The sequence below is a fragment of the Trachurus trachurus genome (genome assembly GCF_905171665.1).
Source record: "Trachurus trachurus genome assembly, chromosome: 17".
Classification (NCBI taxonomy): domain Eukaryota; kingdom Metazoa; phylum Chordata; class Actinopteri; order Carangiformes; family Carangidae; genus Trachurus; species Trachurus trachurus.
Genome location: NC_139900.1, coordinates 23,202,300 through 23,225,127, shown reverse-complemented (window position 1 = coordinate 23,225,127; position 22,828 = coordinate 23,202,300). Strand labels below are relative to the sequence as shown.

The 22,828-nt window shown below is 40.1% G+C and overlaps 2 protein-coding genes across 2 annotated transcripts; both read left to right on the top strand.

Annotated features, from left to right (window-relative positions):
• The first annotated feature begins 1,226 nt into the window (after window positions 1-1,226).
• asip2b (agouti signaling protein, nonagouti homolog (mouse) 2b) lies at window positions 1,227-10,174 on the top strand. Its single transcript, XM_083990806.1, has 3 exons — window positions 1,227-1,342; window positions 7,448-7,518; window positions 9,389-10,174. Exons 1-3 carry the CDS (start codon window positions 1,231-1,233, stop codon window positions 9,554-9,556), a joined length of 351 nt encoding a protein of 116 aa, XP_083846932.1. The 5' UTR covers window positions 1,227-1,230; the 3' UTR covers window positions 9,557-10,174.
• An 8,194-nt stretch (window positions 10,175-18,368) lies between these two features.
• Window positions 18,369-22,080, top strand: LOC311000331 (V-type proton ATPase subunit d 1-like; the record flags this gene model as incomplete). Its single annotated transcript, XM_083991013.1, has 8 exons — window positions 18,369-18,489; window positions 19,028-19,199; window positions 19,492-19,670; window positions 20,359-20,438; window positions 20,630-20,707; window positions 20,801-20,977; window positions 21,084-21,161; window positions 21,907-22,080. 8 exons carry the CDS (start codon window positions 18,369-18,371, stop codon window positions 22,078-22,080), a joined length of 1,059 nt encoding a protein of 352 aa, XP_083847139.1.
• Between the last annotated feature and the right edge of the window lie 748 nt (window positions 22,081-22,828).

The following is a 22,828-nucleotide window of genomic DNA, read 5'->3' as shown; positions in this document are numbered from 1 at the left end:
GGATTCCCCCCTTGCAGAGAAAAATCAGTTGAATTCAAAAGATGCTACAGGGTTTATTGCAAAAAAAAGAAGAGCTTTGTTTTTGTTAAAACTGTTGTCACTCTTTTTGTGATTCTGCTCAAACTTATATGGTTTAAAGGAGTTATATGATAACTTTAAGGTGACATGATTAGCATGTATCAAGAGCACGTTGTTTAGCTAGCACATTGAGTTTAATCATGGCTGACCGGACGGGGACAGTTGCAACGGCCGTGCAATATATGAATATAAAAACAGACCACAAAACAGTATTTTGACATTAATTTTTTTTTTTTTTTTTTTACTGTTGTAGGCTATTGCTAATATTAAAATGATGAGAGAATAAATGACAATGGCAATATAAAAGTTATTCCCTCCCAAATTGTTCCATTCATCCTATGTCACTGAAAGTCTTTTTTTTTTCAATTTGAATATTTGACATCTGCACATGCAGTAATTCCTCCTCATCTAGACAAATCTATACTGTAATTGCCATCTGATCAAAGCTGATGAATAAATAACACTATAGAACTTACATTTTTGATAATAATCCTTTTGTAACATGTTTCAACTGTCCCCGGGCCCGGGGTCAGTTGCAACATCTGACTCCTTACACTCAAATGCAACTTGTGAAGAATGTGGATTCTGTAATCATCTATTAATTGTGTTGACTATTAACAGACAAATGTAAGTTTATTGTATAGCTAAAAATGTGGTTTGTCTAATCCAAACCGTCTCTGAGTAAGAGAGCCAAATGCAAAAAGTGTTGCAACTGTCCCCGGTCTCCCCTACTACAGTACAGTGTTGTCTGTGCTCGGTGTTTGTAAGTTATGACACAAGCCTAATCAGCCCAACCCCCTCCTCTCCTTCCTCCTGGTGGGAACTGTTGTCTGTTGCCGGGGAAACCGCCTCTCACCGAGCATCACCTAGCACCGAGTCTCTGGTCTCCAGCCCGTCATGTGGGGGCGGCGCGTCCGCTGCTAGTGGTTCGTCAGCGGCGCAGAGTCGGAGGCAGTGGCGCTTCCTCGCAGCCTGGAGGAAACTTGGAGCAGCTGGACTGAACACTTGGAGCAGCACAAGTACGTGAGTCAAGGATTTATGGATTCAATGTGTTTGTCCAGTGCACCTCGTGAAGGTGGGAGTGATTTTTCTTCTTATTCTTCTTCCTTTTTTTTTAACCGTGTCACCAACAGATCTCTCTATCTCATCATTATGAGGAAGATCACTGGCAAACACTTAATGTGCCTCTTCCTGCTGCTCGTCCTCCCGCTGTCCTGGCCAGTGGACGCAAAGAAAGGTGTGAGGAAGACTGACAATGATACAGGTGAGTGAGCTTCTTCTTCATCCGCCACGATATTGGCTACATCGCAAACGAGAGTGATGCAGGTTGGAACAAGAAATTATTTGTAGATATTCGGTCTTTAATTGACCAGAGGCAGCCTGTCGATGCAATCAACACAGTAGAGTCACAGGTTATTGTGATAATATAATATGGATACCCGATATGAATCTGGCTTCGATTCCCTCATGAGTCTGATTAATGTTCTCAAACTCTATCTATCAGCATCTAAGCACGCTGGAGGATATGGTCTAGGTTTTATACATCTATATGGCAGTTTGATCACAGTATAGCACGGCTTCATGATGAAGATCATTTAATTTAACATTTGCAAAATTCAATGTCTTCTATTTGAATAATATGTTCAAATATTACATAATTAATTAGATAATCTCATCCCAAACATTAAAGTGAAATAAAAATCTCATCATATTGAACAGTACAAAATAAAGAATATATAGGCCTATATAGTATGTGGCAATGTTTTAATTATTATTCCACCAGCCTGATTTTGAGGTTATGACCATTTCAAATTGTGGCAAATGATGTTTCATATCATCTAAAAAGCTGTCTTTGATGGAAGTGGATATATGCAGTAATTCATTGTAGTGAAAAAAAAAAGATGATTGTTATTGTGAAGTAAGACTGTTGAGCGTTGAACACAACCAGATTTTGTAATTTTCCTGTCTGCTTGTGAATTCAATAACATGCCAGCCAATTTAATGTGATGAGTCAGAAACTCTGAGGAAACCTTTTTTGGTCCTTTAGGGATTGAAGAGCATTTCTGAGATTTTTTTTAAAAACATAGTTTATTACTTGTTTAGGATAAAATACCCCTGTGTTTTATCTCCAAATTTGTTCTCCAAATTCTACAGCACTGGCACTGAAGCAAGGAAAAATCCTGTCCAGTGTTTCAAATTCTTAATATCTCTTGGGAAAAAATACATTTACGGATATGTGTGTGTGTGTGTGCGTGTGCGTGTGCGTGTGCGTGTGCGTGTGTGTACACACTTCTCACACAATTCACATTGTGACGAATATGGTGGGACACTTCTACCATTTCACAGCTGTACACACTACAAACGGTGACCAGTATTGAATTGGGCATATGATTTTATTTTAGTAGCCTAAACATAATCCACCTCTCTATACTGTTTGTAATGAATCTATCTTTTACACTGACTAAATCTGCACAAACGGTCAGTCATTTCTGTCTAAGTTCTAAGCAGAAAGATTTATCCAACGTGGCTGTGTGTGGTACATTATTACCCTAAGTATTGTACAATACACATGTTAAAATGGATCTCTATTATGTCATCGCCGACCCTTCAGGCTCTGATGCTCCATAATCCACTGCCTTTACTTTGGCAGCTGTGAAGCTTCTCAGCACTTTTAAGCCTCTCCAAAGTCAACTTACTAATGATAAGTGCAGTGTTTTTCTAAGATGATTGTAGACCCTTATCAATTTAAGAATTTTGAAGGCGTATTTCACATTCATGGCTACACTTAATGTGGATAGCCCACCCACAGGGTTTACAGAGTATTTGTAATGTTTCTAATGCTCAACTATTCAACCCATTATAATGTAAGTAAACCGTTTATTGTTTAATTGTATTATTAAAGCAGAAGTAAGCGATCCGGTCATTTTGGCTAACTTCTTGTCAGCCGATGGAGTTAGCAGTCCCCGCCCTCGTCCCTATGTCACCACATTCAGGCGCATCCCTTGGCTGCACACACAGAGAGGACTGCCCCTTTATGCCGTTCTCTCTCCTCATTGGATAAAGGTTGTAGGATACAAAGAAAGTTTTCTCCTCGGCTTACAGCAGAGCAGAGTGACTGACAGACCCGTGCTTCGGACCAAACACTCTATATAAGTGATTGCTGTCTGAAGATACAACTATTTAAGACTTATATTAACACAAAAATTCACCTTACTTCTGCTTTAAATCTCTAAAAACATTTTGCAAAGTGTAGTGTTTTTCTAAGATGATTGTAGACCCTTATCAATTAACAATTTTGAAGGCCTATTTGGATGAGTTTCACACACAAAATGTAAACTAAAACCATCACACAAATAAATCACACAAAGCAACATTCACATTCATGGCTACACTTAATTTGGATTAGCCTTGTAAACCAGCCTCTCCCGGAAATGCATTTCATTTCATTTAACGGGAGAGGGTTATGAAATGCATTTCCGGGAGAGGCTGGTTTACGAGGCTAAATTTGGATAGCTGTAATGTTTCTAATGCTCAACTATTCAACCCATTATAAGTAAACCGTTTATTGTTTAATTGTATTGTTAAATCTCTAAAAATGTTTTGCAATGTTTCAAATACTCAGTGACCTCTCTGTGGGCCACAGTCACTTTAAATTATGTTTCCACTTGAATGAATGTCAATCCTGTCGTCACTCTCCTGTCATCATCTGTCGCTGCAGTTGTAAAATGTTCCACTGTGTTCTCCAGCTTCACTTTGCTAACTTTGTATTTCTGCTGTTTGGTGCTGGACAGCATTCAGGGAGTTTATGTCTCCACACTGACGTCACTTGTGAACATCTCATGAATTAAGTAATACCTCCAGGGAATTTCTTCAAACACAAATGTCCACTTGGACTCACAAAACTGAACTGATTAGATTTTGGAGGTCACTGTAACCTCAAAAACATGTTTTTTTATTATTATTATTAGTAATACTATTGACATTTCTTTTCTTTCCCAAACATAATATCAAACAAAGAACAAGAACAAACATGTTTTTGACGTAACACATAATCCTTCTCATGATTTAACTGAAGTGTCATTGAAGCTAAAGTGAAGTGATCACATTTTATTCCCAAATGGTCAAAGGTCAACTCATTGTGACATTATAATGTTTTGCAAAAAAACATTTGTAGACATTATTTAATGCTGTAACTCAGGACGGAGAGACTGTCACTGTATTTCCGGAGGCATACAACCACGAGGCAGTAATTCAAGTTTGTGTGTTTTGCTGTGACAAGCAGTGAACTGAACAGTGCTGCTGTAGTGATGAAAGAAAAACTAATCAGCTGCTGAAAAGTTATGAAGAATTGAGGACAACTGCAAGGTTGAGCGAATTTGTCACCACAAATCTGTTAGGATAAAAATAATAATCTGCACAGCCAGTGATGAGCGCACTGAGCATGTGCTACGTCATGACATCACTGCTGGGTGCGAATAACAAGTGCAACGTAGCAGACTTTTAACTAAACTCAACTGTAATGCTGGTCACACTTTGCACATATTTAGACATCAGAGAGGGTGATTGAACTGGAAACCAATTGTTTTTTATTAACACTAATTCAAAAGATGGAGAAAGGGCAACATTAGAGATGTGAACACAATGAGGACATGACGGAAAAAGCGCATGTGTCTCATTACAATGTGTTAAAGGCCTCATGCTGTGCACTTTTCTCTGGGTTTATTTCCCTGCTGATATCCCTAACAAGATGTATCACTGGTTTTGAGTACCTGTGATCTGCTTAATATCGTTTTTACTGCCCCTTTCTGTTGCCTCTTTCTGAAGCTCTAGCAGGCACAGGTCATTTGGCCAATCAGAAGAGAGAATGAGAACCTCTCCTCTGATTGGCTGACTGTTTTTGAGTGGAGTGTGGTTGGGCCAAACACAGGCAAGTAACTGAAACCTAAGCTGCATTCATAAAAATTTAAAAAAAAAACAGAGTTACCTTGTGTGTGACATCACAGAAAGGAGGAAGTGCTATCCACTCGTCTTAAAGAGACAGTTCCTACAAATGGGCGGTGTGCGTTTCTCCGTTTATGACCAGTTTGATGCATGGGGCAGTATATACGTGGCCCAGAGACCTCCCCAAGCACGAAAAAATAACCAAAATCACATTTTTCATGCCATGGGGCCTTTAAGATTGAAGACACATGATAGTTCTATACAGAAGATGTTGTATTTACGTAAAGTAGAAAAGATATACTATAGAGCAGAGCTATTCAACAGGGGGTCCGCGGAGGTGCTGCAGGGGGGTCGTGGAATTTTAGACAATGTTTTATCTTTTAGTTTCCACATTTATGTTTCAAATAAAAACGTCAATTTGAATAGCTTGTCTGTACGATTATCATGCAATCGCGAGTAAAACATGAATATAAAGCTTTATTATTTGAAAAGCTTAGTAGTGAATGCACAATAACAAGGTATGTTTATACATGGCACTGGGCCAAGTTTAATATAATACACACTTTTATACAATATAGTAGGGGTCCCTGCTCCATCTCTCCATCAGTTGGGGGTCTTTGGCCTGAAAAATGTTGAAGACCCCGCTATAGTGGATGAACGCCTCAGCGTCAGCAGAGGGATAGTCAAGCAGGTTGAGTGAAGGTTTTTTCTGCTCTATAACAGATAACCTGTACACATCTGGACAAAGATAAGCCCCCAAGATCTTGAGGTAGGTTGGAAGAGTAGGCGCAGCCGCCATCGATCAAAAAAGGTCACAGCTAATGAGGGGGATTTTTGACTTGTGCAGCATCGAGGTTGTAAAAGACACATTGAGGTATAAGGGTGAGCGTCTCAAAGATGCCAGTGTCAGAGGTGAGTGTTAAACTTTGATCAACTATGTTTTTGTGATGGTCCAAAGAATATCCAGCCCAGACATGTGGAAGCAAATCATTTTGGTTTCCACTGGAACACTGACAGTCTTAGCTACTATTTCTGTCTAAAAAATGTCTCACTGCCAAAAGCCTTGAATGTTGGTCAGCTCCACTGTTTATGCAGACATACCAACACGTTTCAAAGCAAACATCACTATAAATCATGACCACCTGTACAGGTTGGGCATGGTTAATTAACTATGTTTATTAATCATTGTCATGCAGTTTTCTGTTGCATTTTGGTTAAACTAGTTGGTTCCAGCCTGGGAAAAGATCATGGTATAGGTTTAAGCAGATCCTCTCATATATTAGAAAACCTTTCTGGCAGGACTTCTCTCATGTGGTTCAGGAGAGCATCGGAGCAGGGTGTAAATAGCAACATTGAGTATCTACCCTGCTGTGAAATAGGAAACCGAACTGTGTGCTTACAGGCCGTTACACCTCAACATGCACGGCCCGGTCGGCTATTCGTCTACAGAAAATAAAAACTAAAGAAAGATTTTTAAAAAACTTTGTGACCTCTGTAGTTGCAGAAACACTTCAGTCTGACAGTGGCACTCAAAGTGACAGACCAATGTTATGTCAGGAGAAGCTACAGTAGTACTACAAAACATAATCCCAAACTGAAACAGCAGAGTTATTAGGTGGAATCATAAACCTTTAAAAAATAATGGGAAATGTATTCAACAAGCCCTTTTTAATATGATCTAATTTCCTCCAGAAGAAAACAGACTGTTATCCAGAAAAGATGAGAGGTTCATGGAGGCTTTCAGTTGTGAAGCCAAAAGGCTGAGAGTTTATGTAGAGGGAGGATGGAGGGGTCCCAAAGAAAACAACATAGTTTGTGCAACTGTTTCTCTAGTAATATTTGATTAACCATTATCAGTCTTTATATGAGGATGAAGATAACCATTTGCAATCATCTCTTTCCTGGAAACAATGAAACAAAGAGACTCCTCAGTTCTTACTGAGAAAAAGTCTTAACCCCCAACTTCTCGATCAAGGCCTCAGGATCACCCAAACAGGCAAATTGTTGCCGTTGCCTTTGCTGGCCTTGTTTATAGGAAACTATGAATCCACTGCTCCTTTATCAAAACCCAGAGTGTCAGTTCATGTGTCTCAGCACGTTTCCACTGCCAATTAGCTGGCGATCTACTGTCTGACAGGAAGGCGTCCTCAGCAGACCCAGAGCACGGACCTGTGATAGAATCTTATACTATTTAATGTATGTTTACTTCTCCTCTGAGCCAGACCCTGGCCACAATCAAGTGTTCACTTGAAAGAACAAAGAGGAGAGAATAAACAAGAAGCTGAATTGTTTGTCTTCATATTAAATATAGGTCTCATGGGAGAGTTTTTATTCTCAGCCAGAGAGACTGGATTGACCTCCATGTGAGCAATGTTTATTGAACATGTTTATGACAAATAAACAATGATTGCTCTGTTTCCAACTCTAGTTTGGAGCCAAGCGACCAGGCCACTATTTGCACGGCGAAAGGTTTCTCCATCACAGCAAAGTCACATTCCTGTAAGTATTTCTAATTCTTCTTTAACTGCCTTCGTGTAACATGTGACTCCTGTACATTCACTAATCTCTCAGTTACATGAATAGAAACTTTAACATCAGAGGATGTTAGAAAAGGGGCTATGTTTAAATATGTAAATTAGAACCATAGACTGTAAAAAGAATGGGCGTAGCACCCGTGACGTCACCCATTGGTTTGGGGGAGTCTGTTTTGTGCCGCTACTACGGGGGTTTGAACCGCGCCATGTTGGATTCTACTTGCCATATTTGGAGCGGTGCGGCCGTTGGCCGGCCGAGAGCCCGCCCACTGGCCTCGTAGCAGCGGTCGCCGGACCTGTCACTCAACGGTTCTGCGCCCTAATTGGCCAGAACTTTAAACCTAATAACAGTAAAACGGTAGAGTTTAAAAAAAATTCACCCCCCTCAGAGTGTGTGCGGGGGTAGAAACTATCGGTTGAGACCAAAAAAATAAAATGTACCAGGCTGTAAATATGTTTTTTTAAGCTGTAAAATCGGCATGGGGCTCGATTGGAGTTGCTCCCTTCTGGAGCCAGCCCCCAGAGGAAGCCGGGGGGATTGCAGTTTTTTGAACGCGGAAGTGAGCTTCACTTCTCAGACCGACAACTGCCCCCTTGATTATAAGCAGCTGGTTGTATAGATTTTGTATTTTGTAAAGTGTCAGTTTCACAATGTTCCCCTTAAACTATGTCCTGGGGAGAAAACACACATTTTGAACATACCTATCCTGTCTAGTTCCTGCACCCCACTGAAGCTTTACACCATGTTGCACATAATTTTACCATAAATCATCATGACATATTTTGCGTGCTGAAAGCTTTTGCAGTACTAATAATACTACAGTCTCCCCATGGTTTGACACCTGTAATTTGCGTCCTGCCTCTCTTCTCTGTCCAGTTGGCTACAGTCTGACAGGCTGAAACACAATGTATGACATACTGTTACATAGTGTGTTTCTAGGAACCTGCATTTGACATGAAGTTGAATGATGTGAATTTCTAACAGAGAAAGAGAAACATATCAAAAAACATCCTCTGCAACTGTGTTTTGTTTTCTTCTTTTCAAAATTGCCATGTTGAACAAATGGAAAGACATCACTGACATGATATTTTATCTCAGTTTCGGTCTCCACACTGCAAAAACTCAAGATCTTACCAAGAATATTTGTCTTATTTCTAGTCAAAATGTCATTTCTAGTCAAAACAAATCTCATTATATAAAATAAGACTCATCACATAAAAAAGTAGCTTGTTTTTAAGACATTTTTACTTATTTCAAGCCTTTTTTCACTTAAAATAAGTAGCAAAATCTGACAGTGGAGCAAGTTTTTCTTTCTTATTACAAGCAGAAAAGACTTCCTTTTACTTCCTTTTTCTACTTATTTCAAGTGAAAATTAGTTTGAAACAAGTGAAAATGATGTAAAAACAAGTACATTTTTAGGTGACGAGTCTTGTTTTAAGTGGAAAGAGATTAGTTTTGACTATTAGACATTTTGACAAGAAATAAGACAAATATTCTTGGAAAGATTTTGAGTTTTTGCAGTGCACCAAATCCTACAGGACATATCCGGCTCTTTGTCTGCTAAATACTTCACCATTCTCACCATGTAGCACCTTGTGCTTTTTTTCTGGAAATGTAATGAGTGTACCAAAATGTTGAAGTTGCAATAAAACCAAAACAATGAGCTGAAAGACACAAAATACTGAGTGAATATGCGTTTGAGTTTGTGGGCTTTTCACTATGAGCAGCCAGTTTCACATTTCAACATTTAGTAATGAGTCAAAGTGTTGATGGGGGTTTTCCTTTTCCATTTTGTTCCAAGACATTCCCTATAAATTCTCTTTGTCGTCACAGAAGCACAGGTCAGATCGTGGGACCCCTGCGCGTCGCTGCGGCCACCTGATGGAGAGCTGCTCCTCTCGCGTCCCCTGCTGCGACCCCTGCGCCTCCTGCCGCTGCCGACTCTTCAACACCATTTGTCATTGCTGGAGGATGAACTATCAGTGCTTAAAGAAGACATAAATGGAGCACAAACACACACACACACACACACATGTGTGAACACACCCCAGCACATGGATAAACACCATAATAAGCGTATATAGCTACACAGTGGTTTTCACCTGTCCCTTGGCCTTTCACAGCACAGGCGGTAGTTTAGAGAATTTATCATGATTGTCAGTGTCACATTTAGAAAACCATGAACCAGTCTGAGGGTTAAAGTGAATTGTTGATGGTTTCCACACTTCTGTGAACCAAGGACAGATGTGAGTGAGCGAATGAAGCCACGTGATGACAATGTTTTTCTGTCTCACGTCATCCGAGACATCTATGTGAAATAGAGAGTATCTACAGAAATGTTTCCAGAACATCCAAATACCAAACAAACATACAGTATGTTAGTATAACAAAGGATGAGGTTCATCTGCTTTTCATCTATGTATACAATCACATGTTAACTATGTGTTGTGCCTCGGGTGTTTCCCGCACTATCGCTGCTTTTAAATGTCTTTTATGTCTGTTCTCCTGTCATGTTATCTTGTATCGCTAACAACTGGATTTACATTGGAACATTAATGGAAAGAAAAAAGAAAAGAAAAAAACAACAACATGTTTTGCTCTGGTCCTTTGTAAACCATGCCTTGGAGAAGAGATGATCTGGGGATCCAAAGAGGAATTACCAATTATCCATGTGGATTTATGAGTAAAGTTAGTTTATATTTTTGCTATAGAATAAATACGTTGTAAGCCTATATCATCCCTGTGTTTTGTTCTTTGCCTTCATATATATTTTTCTTTTTCTTTTGGAGTGTCTTAATCCATGTAGTGTCTAAACCCTCCTAAGGGTGAAAAATGCCTAACCCACCCATACTAAACCCCCCAAATTAAACAGCTTAGTTGAATTTTAACCCTGTTTTACAAAATAACCTGTTTTTAGGTCATGAAAAACTCTGGGGTTTCCCTCATCACAGTGCAGATAGACTGCATTTTATCAATGAACAGTGTAGATGTTTACTGCCAACAGTATAGGAAAAGAAAGAAAATAGCCTCAGATTAATTTTATTGACAGGAAATGACTTTCTTTGGCTTCATACTAGCATGTACTATATATTGTACAATGAGGAATTCATTTTGCACACTATAAATGATGACAATAAAGTCTCATAATTCATATACAATGCAAAGAACATCAATCAGATGTGGGCGTATGGACTTTTGCAGATGTTATTTCTCACATGTGCAGCATGTGGTATTTGTTTTACAGTATATTAGGGAGCAGAATTGATCTCTCCTCCGGTCGCCTGCTGCAGCTGCAGCCTCAGCTCAGCTCAAGACTGTCTCCTCTTGTCCAGGTGCCGTAGATCTTGTCCCATATTGCAAAGCCATATGAGGACAATACGGAGACGTCATGGAGGCAGGACTAAACTGAATTCATCACAGGTGGAAAAATTGTCATGTGACATTGTGCACCTCCGTCTGTCCCACATTTCCATTCCATCTCCTTATTCAGTGGCACAGCCAACTGTATCTTAATGCCACACTTGATGCTGGTTTGATGGGCATACTTGCTAGAAAAGACATGACCTTTTGACACAACATTATCATGACACACATCATTGTATTTACGTCTGAAAGGAACCAGCTGGTCATCAGCTGGTCAAGGTTGGAGATATACTGTAGCAGATGCTTATGGTTGTTTGTCTCTCCTACATCTTGCAGGTCTTGACTCATGGTTATCTAGCCATAACATAGCAAAAGTGAAATTACAGTTTTTTTCTGAATAATTTAATCTATTTGAATTTCCCTTGTTAGAATTTATGCTTTTGTTTCATTATATTGCAGCCACTAATATTAAAGCACTGTACCAGTCGTCACTCAATTGACACAGAGCTTTAAACAGTGCAACGATCATTCAATCATGTGAGATGGGAGATCCTCTATGTAGTTGATAAAAGGCTGCCATATTTGAAGATTTATCTTATTCCTTAGTGAGAAAGTTGTCTTTTCCAGAGGTATGCACTTGTTCACTTCAGAGAGCCACAAATATTTTTGAACAGTTACCCAAAAGGCATCGGGATCCTGGGAAAGTAACTCCATGAATTTTGGATAACGCATCACAAATCCCTGCCAAAAATCGTGTAGTTTGCTACAGCACAGGCAAAGAGTGGACCCAAATGAGACAGGACTGATACGGTTCAGAAACGTATTCGCAGAGAGGAAAAACAAAGCTTACGGAAAGGTGGGCCACACAAGGGCAGAATCCGAGGCCTCCAACAAAACAAGGTGGAAAAAATGAAAATCTAAGAACAAGAATTGGACACGTGGGGGGAAAAAATAACACATGAAGTGATGATCCAACAGGAGCAAGAGGCCGAGTTGGGTTTAAATAGTGATTGACATACTGAGACACTGGGGAACAGGTATGTGAGTGGGAAGCTACCGGAGATAATCAGTGAAAACAAGTAATTAATAGGAAACAAGACAAGGTCAAGCCCTGAAACCCTGACTAAAAAACTATGCTGTCCTCCTCTCACAATATCGCTCATAAATGAAAACAAAGAGCTGTGACAACTTAAAAACACTCAGATCATGAAGATTTATTTTTGAAGTTGTAATGTTTATTTCAATCAGGCAGGTCTTCATATGTTAAACCCACAGTTTGTTATAGGTCAAGGCTTTATTAGGGCCACGGGCCATCGCACCGGGCACTGGTCCCAACAGCTATGAAATAGCCGCAGGGACAAATTATATATCAAAACATGCGGTTCGATCGGGATCGGTGGGCTATTACTTTTCTCAACAGTTTACGAATTTTTCGCGACGTAAGTCGCAAAAAACTGCGCAAAATTTTGCATTGAAGTCAATGGGACGGGCGGAAAAAAAAGAGCGAAAAAGACCAATCATTGGAGTTTAACAAACGTCTACTGCTCAGGCATACTTTCCCCTAGAGACTTCATTTAAACTTTAAACAGTAGACACAAGTCTTGTGTATTGGTGTATTACTCCACGTTTTGATAGGTCATATAGTTTTTGATCAATCCCTGATCAATGACCATGATCATTTTTGGAGAAATTATGAGATTATAATGGGTATGGGAGAGAGTCCAGAAAAACTCCTACACATGATTTTTTCAGAATTTGTTGCGATGTTTTAAAACTGCCAGCGTCTCCAAAATATTTACTGTAGAAACACCAAATCGTACCAAATTTTTCAGGAAGTCCTTAGAGCACCGTTGATCTGTGTTTTGTTCTGATAGGTGTTACCGTTTTGTCACAGTAAGCCTTTTGCGAGACCAGTGCAGAGGCAGAAAATCGCTCTTTTTCTCAACGTTTCTGTCTGTCTCAGCCTGGTCGGCCCCTATCGCCGTGGTAACCACCTCGAGTTGCCGTGGTAACCTCTGATCCTCAGGCCAGAGCTCGTTAACTTCATAAACAAACCACCTGGCGCTCGTTTAAATGTTTATAAACACAGACACAGCTAAATCAGACTGACACAGGATGCAGCTCATAGTCACACACACAGACTCTAGAACCAGCTTCATGTGATTACAGTTACAGACACACACACACACATCAAAACACACAGGTAACATACAAATGCGCGTGGAAGCGCGCACTCCTCTCCCACACTCTAACACACTTCATGTGATTACACACACACACACACACACACACACACACACACACACACACACACACACACACACACACACACACACACACACACACAGTTAACCTAATGTGGTTACAGCTCCTCCATATCAGTGCTTATGATCATGTGTCTGATCAGCTCTGTCTTGACCTTAAGATCGTGGGTTTGATTCCCATGTTGACAGAGATGGCAAAACCGGCAGTAGCCCCGTGGGCCTTTCAAAATTTCCCCAGAGGAAATTTTCTAGTTTTTTATTTTATTTTATATTTATTCATATGCACAATGATAAAAACAAGAATTATATTTAATATTACAAAGGCAAATACGTAATTGTGCAGGAGAGGAAAGAAGCCCAAAGGGCAAAATCCTCCCCCTCAATATACAAAATCACTAAAACAGATCAAAGAAAAAAGAAGCAAAAAAGGGAAAAAGACTAATAAAAGACACAACAAACAAACAGAGAGAGAAAAATATCCATAAAATTACAAATTCATTTCAATTATATAGACATGAGTATTATTTTGCCTAGAAGCTTCACTTCACCAAGCACGGCCTCTGTTGTCTTGGAACCGTTTCTCCTCTTTACTGCAATTCCAAAGATAAAACACAGCAGCTTGGTTCAGTCACTAATGCAGCTGAGAAGTACAGTCACTCAGTCCGTCATTCAGTCAGAGACATTTGTGATGATAAGCCTGGCCCTGCGGTTGTGTGGTCCAGCTAAAAAAGATTGGGTGACCTCATGTGCAAACGAGGTTCAGGTTCAGGAGGAGACAGAAAAAGATAAGAGGTCTTCATAATCCAGATAGTTGTAATCTTTGAGAAAAGAAAAAGAAGTTCAGTGGTTGAAACTTTGTGTCGTTTCCACTCTCCTCACAGCTTGTTTTCCACAGGAGAACATCTTTCCCAGACATTTTACACATTTTGTTTTATCAATTTAATGAACATAATGAAATGGTCTCATGCTCTAACACAACAATCATAATAATCTAATCTAAAATGATGATGCTGCTGCCCTGTTTTACATAACAGGGAAAATGTGTTTACAGTGACCCTCAGGGATTCACCTGGCCAAATAAAACATCTCATCGAAAACAAAGGAAGAGGAACTGGGAGGGGTTGAGACATATACATTTTATAACATTAACTCATAAAATATAATAAAAAAAGGTTTAGTCATTGTCCAAGGGAGGACTTTGTCTCTACTGCTCATCTGTCTCCAGCCCTGAGACGCACAGTTCGTCAAGCTGAAGCGCGGAGGTTCTCCCTTTTTGTGAATCTAAACAGACCCATGTTATATACAGTGCTGCTTGAACATTTGTGAACTCCCTGAGTAGTTTAGATTTCTTTATTTTTATCATCCATCCATTCCCTTATTTTATCATCACCAGTTTTTATATATGAAATGTCAGGTTATGTTTATCAATTCCATGTCTCAGGAAACTGTGTGTGCAGATTACGTGAAACATGTAATCAGATGTGCAAAATTAAGTAAAAGCTGCATTGGTAAAGTCAAGTAGGTAATAGACTCGGGTGAAACACATGTGGGTGTTCAAGTAATCAATTAAGCAGACCAATCAAATGAGACATTTGATTAGGAAAGGTTTTGTATGATCTGTAAGACAAATCATTTACAAATGGAGGACACTCAGCATCACCGTAACTCTGCCCAGAGGTGGACTGCCATCAAAACTTTCACCAAGAAGCACCAGAAGAAGAATAAATCAGGTAAAGGCAGACCTACGCATCACCTCCAGAGAGTTGCAGACCTCTGTGGCAAATACATGAGTCAACAATCAAGCAAAAAAATAGTAAACGTTCATAGGAGAGTTAGAGAGGGAAGCCTCTGTTCTCAAGAAAGGACAAAGTTCCTGTTTGAACTTTGCCAGAGATCACTTGGACAAACCAGAGGCCGTCTGGACAGATGAGTCCAACTTTGAATTATTTGGTCACAATCACAGGCACGATGTTTGGAGGGTTCACAAACTTTAAAGCAGCACTGTATTCATTTTAGTTTTGCAATCATTTTTAAACTAAACCATTCTGTATTTCCTTACAGTAATGCACCATGTCTTTTCCCCACAGTGAATTACTTAACATCAGGGAAAGAGACAAACTAACGTTGAGCGCTGCTTTTTCTGTCATGGACTCTGCCAGAGCTTGGACACACTAACCACCTACTCACCTGCCTTGCTTTCAGTCACACCTGACACGGGTCTGACAGTCAGTAGCCTGTATTGTATCAGTGTGTTCACAATGCCTGTCTGTCTTTTTTTTATTCTGGCCTGTTCTTCGGGGTTTCCCCTGTTTGCCTGATGCATTTTGTGCCTCTTTCTGGTCTGACTGCTTTTCGGTATTTATAGCTACTCTGGACTAATTTTTATTTTGTGCCCTCTGCCTTACCCACAAAAGACTTTAAAACATACTATCTGACCTAGGACCATTTCATTAGAATGCAACAACATTACATTATGTGAAAAAGACATTCAATGTCTTTGATGGTGAGGACAAAAAATACCATGATCCAACACTCTTTCATCAAAAATATATCTTTTGAAATTGTTTTGATTGGGAGACGCCTCTGAAATTACGTAATCTGCGTTTGACACCCAAGAGGGAAACTTATGTTGAACAGTGAAAAGTGAATACTGTGGATAACGTCTAACTGGTAGGGTTTTACTTAAATCTAATCTTGTAATCAGAAAAGGAATGGTACAGCACATCTATTAAATGAAGGAGGGAGGTTTTACAGTTTTTTACAAGTTGTAAAAATATAATTTGTGCTGTTCGATGTGGTGATTGGTCTTTTTTTTCTCTTTCGCAACACAAGGGTTAAATGTTTTAACCTAGCAAATGTGTGGATTTGTTCAAGGAAACCGTTTCATTTGAGAAATATGAGGCATTGGATCAAAACAAAGACAGAAAATAAGTAGTAATTTTGAAAAAGTTTGCCGGCAGCTATCTCGTGGATAAACACAGACTAAACCTGCTTTGTATTTCCAGCATGATTTTGTGGAAAGCAGAAAGATAATGAACATAAAGTGCATGTGAAGGGGGCCATGTGTGTATCCAGTAGAGACACATGTTGATGTTAGCGTGGAGTGGATTCCAAAGTAAAGCAGTTTGCATCTTAAATCTTATCCAGGCAATCTGCAGGATAATTGCTGAATTACCTTGTCTGGAACACTGTCTGCTCCTCGGCTAATGGAGCGTCCACAGAGTCGTGTACGAGGAGCTGTTGTGACCTGATTGATGATCCATTTCATAGATATCATCACATGTGTGTGTTCATTTTGGAGTTAACAGTTCGAGTAGCCTATGTCCTCTCGAGCCATTAACATGAATGAGCTGCATCTACACCCACTGGGCTGAGCATGTGTGTTGTGTCTGACTATGTAAGATTAAGTGCTTAATGTTGTCGAGGCTCCATGTGATGTAATTCAGATTTAGGTGCTACATTAAGAGACAGAGAAATGTACATGGCCTGTAGACAGAGGCATTAACAGAGACGCTTCTGTTGCTGTTACTTTGATGTCACAACTGACATCACAAAGTAGTAAATGTGCAGCCACAGCTCCCAGCCCACCCAGACCAACTGTCCACTTTGCCATGGCGGGAGGCATTATGTTTAAAGGTTGTTTAGCATGATGTCTAAGTAATAATAATTATTATTATCATTAGTAGTAGTAGTAGTATAGACATAATAGATATAATAATAAACAAAAATAATAATGAACTTAATTCATATAACTCAGTTAACATCATGGGGTCTTATTTTGTTGATGTTATGTAAGTGCAGGAAACAGGATTGCACAACCATTTATTTTGTGCTTCACAAAATAATTCGAAAAGTACTCCCAGGTTTCTTGCAACCGATTAAAAACTATTGGAAAGGAATTTGAGGCTGTCAACCGGATTTGCCTTGGTACTAATGGGACCAAACAGGGGAACCTCAGATTTATCAGGGTTTGACTGGAAGAAATTCTGGGACATCCAAGCGTGAATGTCTACCAGACAGGCCCTCAGTAACGCCTCGGTGGAATTCCTCCAGCTTCAGCGGAAAGGTTCACTTGGACTTTAGGGCAAAATTTGTTTAGATTTTTGTGGTCAAAGATCAAGGTAAAAGTCACGTAATTTCATAAAACAATTTTATACAAAAATACCCAAGACTCCTCACAGCAATTATGACACATTTATAAGGATGTAACCTGGAACAAGTTTTTTTTTTTTGGGGCTTTTTAAAGAAGCTCACATGAAGCAGTAGCTTATGTGTTACTGATCTATAAGCTACAAGATAGATGAATGAGGAAATGCTGCAGAAGTTTAGGGCTGTACGTTTCTGAAATACCTGAGCACAGGTCTGTTTAGCTCATGTCAGCATGGACTTCCCATCACCATTTGCATTAAGCAGTAAGCTTTAGTAGTCGACATTGAGGTTGGCCTGACCATGTGTCACTCACAACAGTCAGTCAACATAAAACGCCTCGCTCTTGCTAAAGATGCAGAGAGAACCCTGGGAGAGGAGATGTAAAACAATGTTGATGGTTTCTGTTTCTTTTCTATAAAGGATATAAAAAACTTTATAAGGGTGAATTACATTGGACTTTAAAATGAAATCTGCATGTAGCGATAAAGAATGGAGAGCCATAATATGTACCATGAATTTGCCTGCCAGGAACATGATAAATGGCAAACATGTTATCTACTTCCCTCGCAAAGCATCTGCTGCTTCTCCCGCTGCCTGATTAAACACAGATTCACTCTTACACATGCAAACAGTGTGAGGCCAACTGATTGAAAATAGAGCTCGAGCCCTGGAGGACTGAAATTGATTTGTGTGTGCATTTATTTAGCTTAATTTCCTTTTCTGCTACATAATGTCCAGCCAAAGAACATCATGGTCTTTGATTTATATAACAGAAATGCAGTTGTTTTGTTGTTGTTTTTTTCTTTGGTTAAATGTGTGCAATTGAACTGAACATGTTCAATGTCAGGAAGTGAGAGACAACAAACAGTTTTTAGGACAGCTATGGAATTTCTTGGTGTCAAAGAGGAAGGGAAAATAACTGCATGAGGGTTAGTCAGTGGGGGATAAATGCAGAAGTTGCTGTAAAAAGACAAAGACAGACACACGTAAGCATCAGTTAAATGGGAGTCTGGCTTTTCAATAACTCATTTGGCATCATGGCAGAGCTCAGTTTCAATGTGGATCATGGCTACCTGGAGGGTCTGGTTCGGGGGATGAAGGCCGGGATTCTGACTCAGACCGACTATAACAACCTGGCACAGTGTGACACGCTGGAAGGTGAGGACATTGAGCTTTTGGATGCATTTTCGTTTTGTGTATTAAGATTTCCCAGAAATACAACATAGCATACAGGTATCTGCTTACACTATACCGTTTGTTATATAGTCGTGTGCATACATGTGTGGTTGCCTCAGAAGTGCTGACAGACAGAACCTTATCTAGCCCGTTTCTTCATGTGGATCTCATTTATCTGAAGGAGCACATCTGAATTTTCTTTCCAGGCCGACATTCCTTTCTGAATTAGACAAAAGGGATCAATGAGATGTTAGCTTTAAATATGTTTAAGATACTGTTACAACAGTCGTTTCAGTATGTCCACACTGAAAACTGATGGAAGGAGACTTCCAGACACAGAAAAACACACTACACCATGTGTTTGTGCTCTTAATTAACCCATGATTATGTGTCATCAACTGTGATCTATTTAACCAGCTGATGTGAAGTATAGTTGCACTGTCTGTGCTATGATTCATATGATTCACCTCCTCCTGTCAGAGCAGCCTGACAGATTCAGTTTCCACTTTCCTCTCCTCAGACATGAAGCTGCACCTGCAGAGCACAGACTACGGTAAGCTGCTGTCCTCCTCCGAAGACGACCTGACCGTGTCTCTGGTGGACAACAAGCTGAGGGAAAACCTGCTGACTGAATTCAGCTGCCTGCGCTCCAGCGCTCTGCCTCCGCTCTCCACCTTCCTCGACTTTATAACGTATGCTACGATACTGCATGTGGTTTATCAATGACAGGATAAGCATAATATTACTGGAACATGTCCTGTGCTTCTCTATTCATATGCATCAATTATAATGCTCCTTTTTTACACAGGTCAGAAAAGCAGACAAAAAGCTAAAAGAAAACTATTTTGAATGCTCCTAGTTTCATAATATCAAAAGAGAAAAGAAAGCAAATGTGTCCTTAATAAAAGAGCTGTGATAGAAAATGCCACACAGACAAATAAAGGTAGCCTACCTCCATTTACTGTGGTCTCTGTGTTGCCATAGCTACAGCTACATGATCGACAATGTGGTGATGCTGATCACTGGGGCCCTGAAACAGAGAGATGTGGCAGAGCTCCTCCCACGTTGTCACCCACTGGGAGCCTTCGACCAAATGGCAGCGGTGGGCATCGCTCGCACCCCAACTGAGCTCTACTCAGCCATCCTGGTGGACACGCCACTAGGTAGGCTCATCAAGTATTCATCTATATTCCCAAAGATTATATTTTACATCAAGTATTGATTTAAGAATGTATGCTCTAAGAGGTGGGGGCTGGTTTCTGTCTGCTTGGACATAAATTATTATTGTTTTGACTTGAATATCGAGGTCACCCCCGAGAGTGGTGCAAATCCATCACTAACAGCTGCTAACCAGTCAAGTGGCACCACATATGAAGATAGATGTTGCTTCTGTGGCGTCACACATAGGTTACTTAAGACCGGGATGTCTAACCCTGCTGAACATCTGGCCAATCCAAAAATGGGCAAAAAGGAAAAGGTGGAGCAGAGACTTAGATCTTTGGTCTCAGGACTGTTGCCTGTTTCTTTCAGTAAAATGTGACTGAAACATGAAAACCACTGTCTAGGATAGTGAGTATGAGAGCTGTGAGTTAGCTTACTTAAATTTACTTTGATCATGTGTGTCGTTATTCACCTTTTGAAATGAAATGATTTCACAGTGACATTTTGTACAGAGCGGTGTGAACAGCCGACGTAACAACGCTTCAATTATCATTAGGGTTTTTAATTTCACTCCAAACTTTTTGCCATTTCTTTTATGTTCTTAGCAGAAGTTCCACTATTTTAAATAAAAAGGAGTATATGCTACAGGCCGACATGATACTAATCAGACTGATGGTGCTCTTTGTGCAGCCCAGTTTTTCCAGGATGCTGTATCTGAGTCCAACCTGGATGAAATGGAGGCAGAGATCCTGAGAAACAAGCTGTATAAGGTGACTGCAGGGTTATATAAGACTACTGACAACTATAACGTACTATGTTTGTGTGTGTAGAGGGTTCATTAATGGGTCATGTTTAAAAAAAACCCTGGAAGATACATTTTACAAAAGCATAATTTGTGAGGTCACAGTTTGTTCATGATATACAGTCTGACCTTTAACTGTGTTTCTGTGTGTTTTTCAAGGCTTATTTAGAGTCTTTCCACTCGTTCTGCAAGAACCTCGGTGGTGCCACTAAGGATATAATGTGTCCTGTCTTGGAGGTAGTGCGACAGTCTCACATGAGTTTCACATTAATGGCGAGGTATTACATAAATAAGGCTGGTTTGGCTGAAAATGCTTTGTGTGTGCTTCAGTTTGAGGCAGACAGGCGCGCCTTCATCATCACAGTCAACTCCTTCGGGACGGATCTCAGTGGTGCTGACAGGAGCGCTCTGTATCCATCCTGTGGTAAACTTCACCCTGAAGGGCTGCAGCTGCTGGCCAAGGCAGAGGAGCACGAGCAGGTCAAAGCAGTGGCCGACTGTTATCCGGTGAGTCTCTCCTCATCATCGCCTGTTGAGATCCCTTAATGAGGGTGTTGTTGTTAACTCAAGCCATCATCATATGTGAGTAACTTCAATGTAAACCTCCCTGCAGGACTATAAAATCATTTTTGCTGACCCCGAGCCCGGAGCAGATTTTAAAACCCTGGAGGACAGATTCTTTGAACAAGAGGTAATCTAGATTTAAAGGAGCTGTTTGTATATTTTACACTTGGTACACAGCCAGTGTTAATAATAACAGCTGCATATGAGATGAATTATGCTCGTTTTGTCTTATTGTTAAAATAGGTTATTTTTTAGAAGAGTAGAACACAAGAAAAAAAAAACCTATTATAACAGCTGCATATGTTACAGTGTTACCAAGAGCTTCAGCCATTGGTGCATTTACAATACGAGAGGGTACATCCCCTGAGCAGTACTACTCTTCACTGAAGACTGGACACCACATTGGAAAGTGGCCGTGATGAAAATCTTCTGCGTGTGTTTTAAACCTTAGTATTTCTTACAGCTTGATGTGCACCAAGGAGATGTGAAAACAAACATTAGCAGATCAGCTAGTGTGGTGCCATCTCAAATCTGAAGCTTTCACCTGGAAATGATGAGTTGAAACACAGTTTCTCACGCCTCTTACCAGCTATGATACCAAATAAGGCTGCTCCCATGCCTCTGCTATAATCTGCTATGATGATGAATGATCTTATGTCTCACACAGAGACTCTCCCTTGACTTCTGTACTGATAAAGGTGACAGATAATACACATCATGCCTCTAGCTCTCGCTCAAATGACTGTATCCTCCCTCCCCCACTAGATATGAGGTCTGATAAAGCCTTTAGGGAAATCACAGTCTTGACTCGATTTCAGTTGTGAACCTCTGTGTGTTTCTGTCTCTCACTGTGGCGACTGCTCTCTCCCCAGGTGAAGCTCAACACGCTGGCTTTCCTGCAGCAGTTTCATTTGGGAGTGTTTTACTCCTACATCAAACTGAAGGAGCAGGAGAGTCGCAACATCGTCTGGATCGCTGAGTGTGTCACACAGAGACAGAAGTCCAAGATACACAACTACATACCCATATTCCAAGGAAGAAATTAACTGAGCCATGAGAAGAAATACAAACATACATATATTTAACGTACAAGGTGAACAACAATGTAATAAATGTGCTCAGTTGAAATGCATGAAAACATTTGTTGATCTCTTAATGTTCAAACTTTGGTTGTGAGGATTAGTTACTGTGGTTGCACTAAAGTCAGTCACAAATATCTTCAGTGTTTGTACTACAAACCACAAAAAAATACAAAAAAAGCCATGTGATTCATAATAATAATACTTGCTATTGTTAGTAGGTCCACATTCACATTGCTGCATCATAAAAGTGTACATGACAGGAGGTATAATGTGTAACAACACAACAGAGTATAAAATTGAACTAAAACATTTGTGTATTTAACTAATGTAGCAACAACCAGTGGTATAAGAGTGTAAATGTTTGTGTTTTAGCAGCTAACAGGCTCACATGTCACTCATCTTCTGCTCTTCAAAGGCCTCGTCCTTCTCTCATACTTTCACTGCAACAACAAGAAAAGCGAGTTGGTTTTTTTCTCACAGTGAGAAACGCAAAACACATGCCACACCATGAGAGCACATCATTATTGCCTGGACACAGTGTGGGTCCAGTCATGCACGTCTTGGCTGTTTGAGGGTCAAACTTACAGCACTGGAAGGGGACCTTCAGTGGTATGTAGTTCTGCTGGCAGAGGAGAACAAATGCCAACGCTAATCTGCAGGGGGCTCCGGAGGAACTCGACTCGCACACCGACAAGAACTGAGCCGGATCCAC

Coding starts and splice junctions, on each gene's coding strand:
- asip2b (XM_083990806.1), top strand. CDS start 1,231: ATGAGGAAGATCACTGGCAAACACTTAATGTGCCTCTTCCTGCTGCTC. Junction 1,343..7,447: donor GAAGACTGACAATGATACAG/GTGAGTGAGCTT, acceptor TTCCAACTCTAG/TTTGGAGCCAAGCGACCAGG. Junction 7,519..9,388: donor CACAGCAAAGTCACATTCCT/GTAAGTATTTCT, acceptor TTGTCGTCACAG/AAGCACAGGTCAGATCGTGG.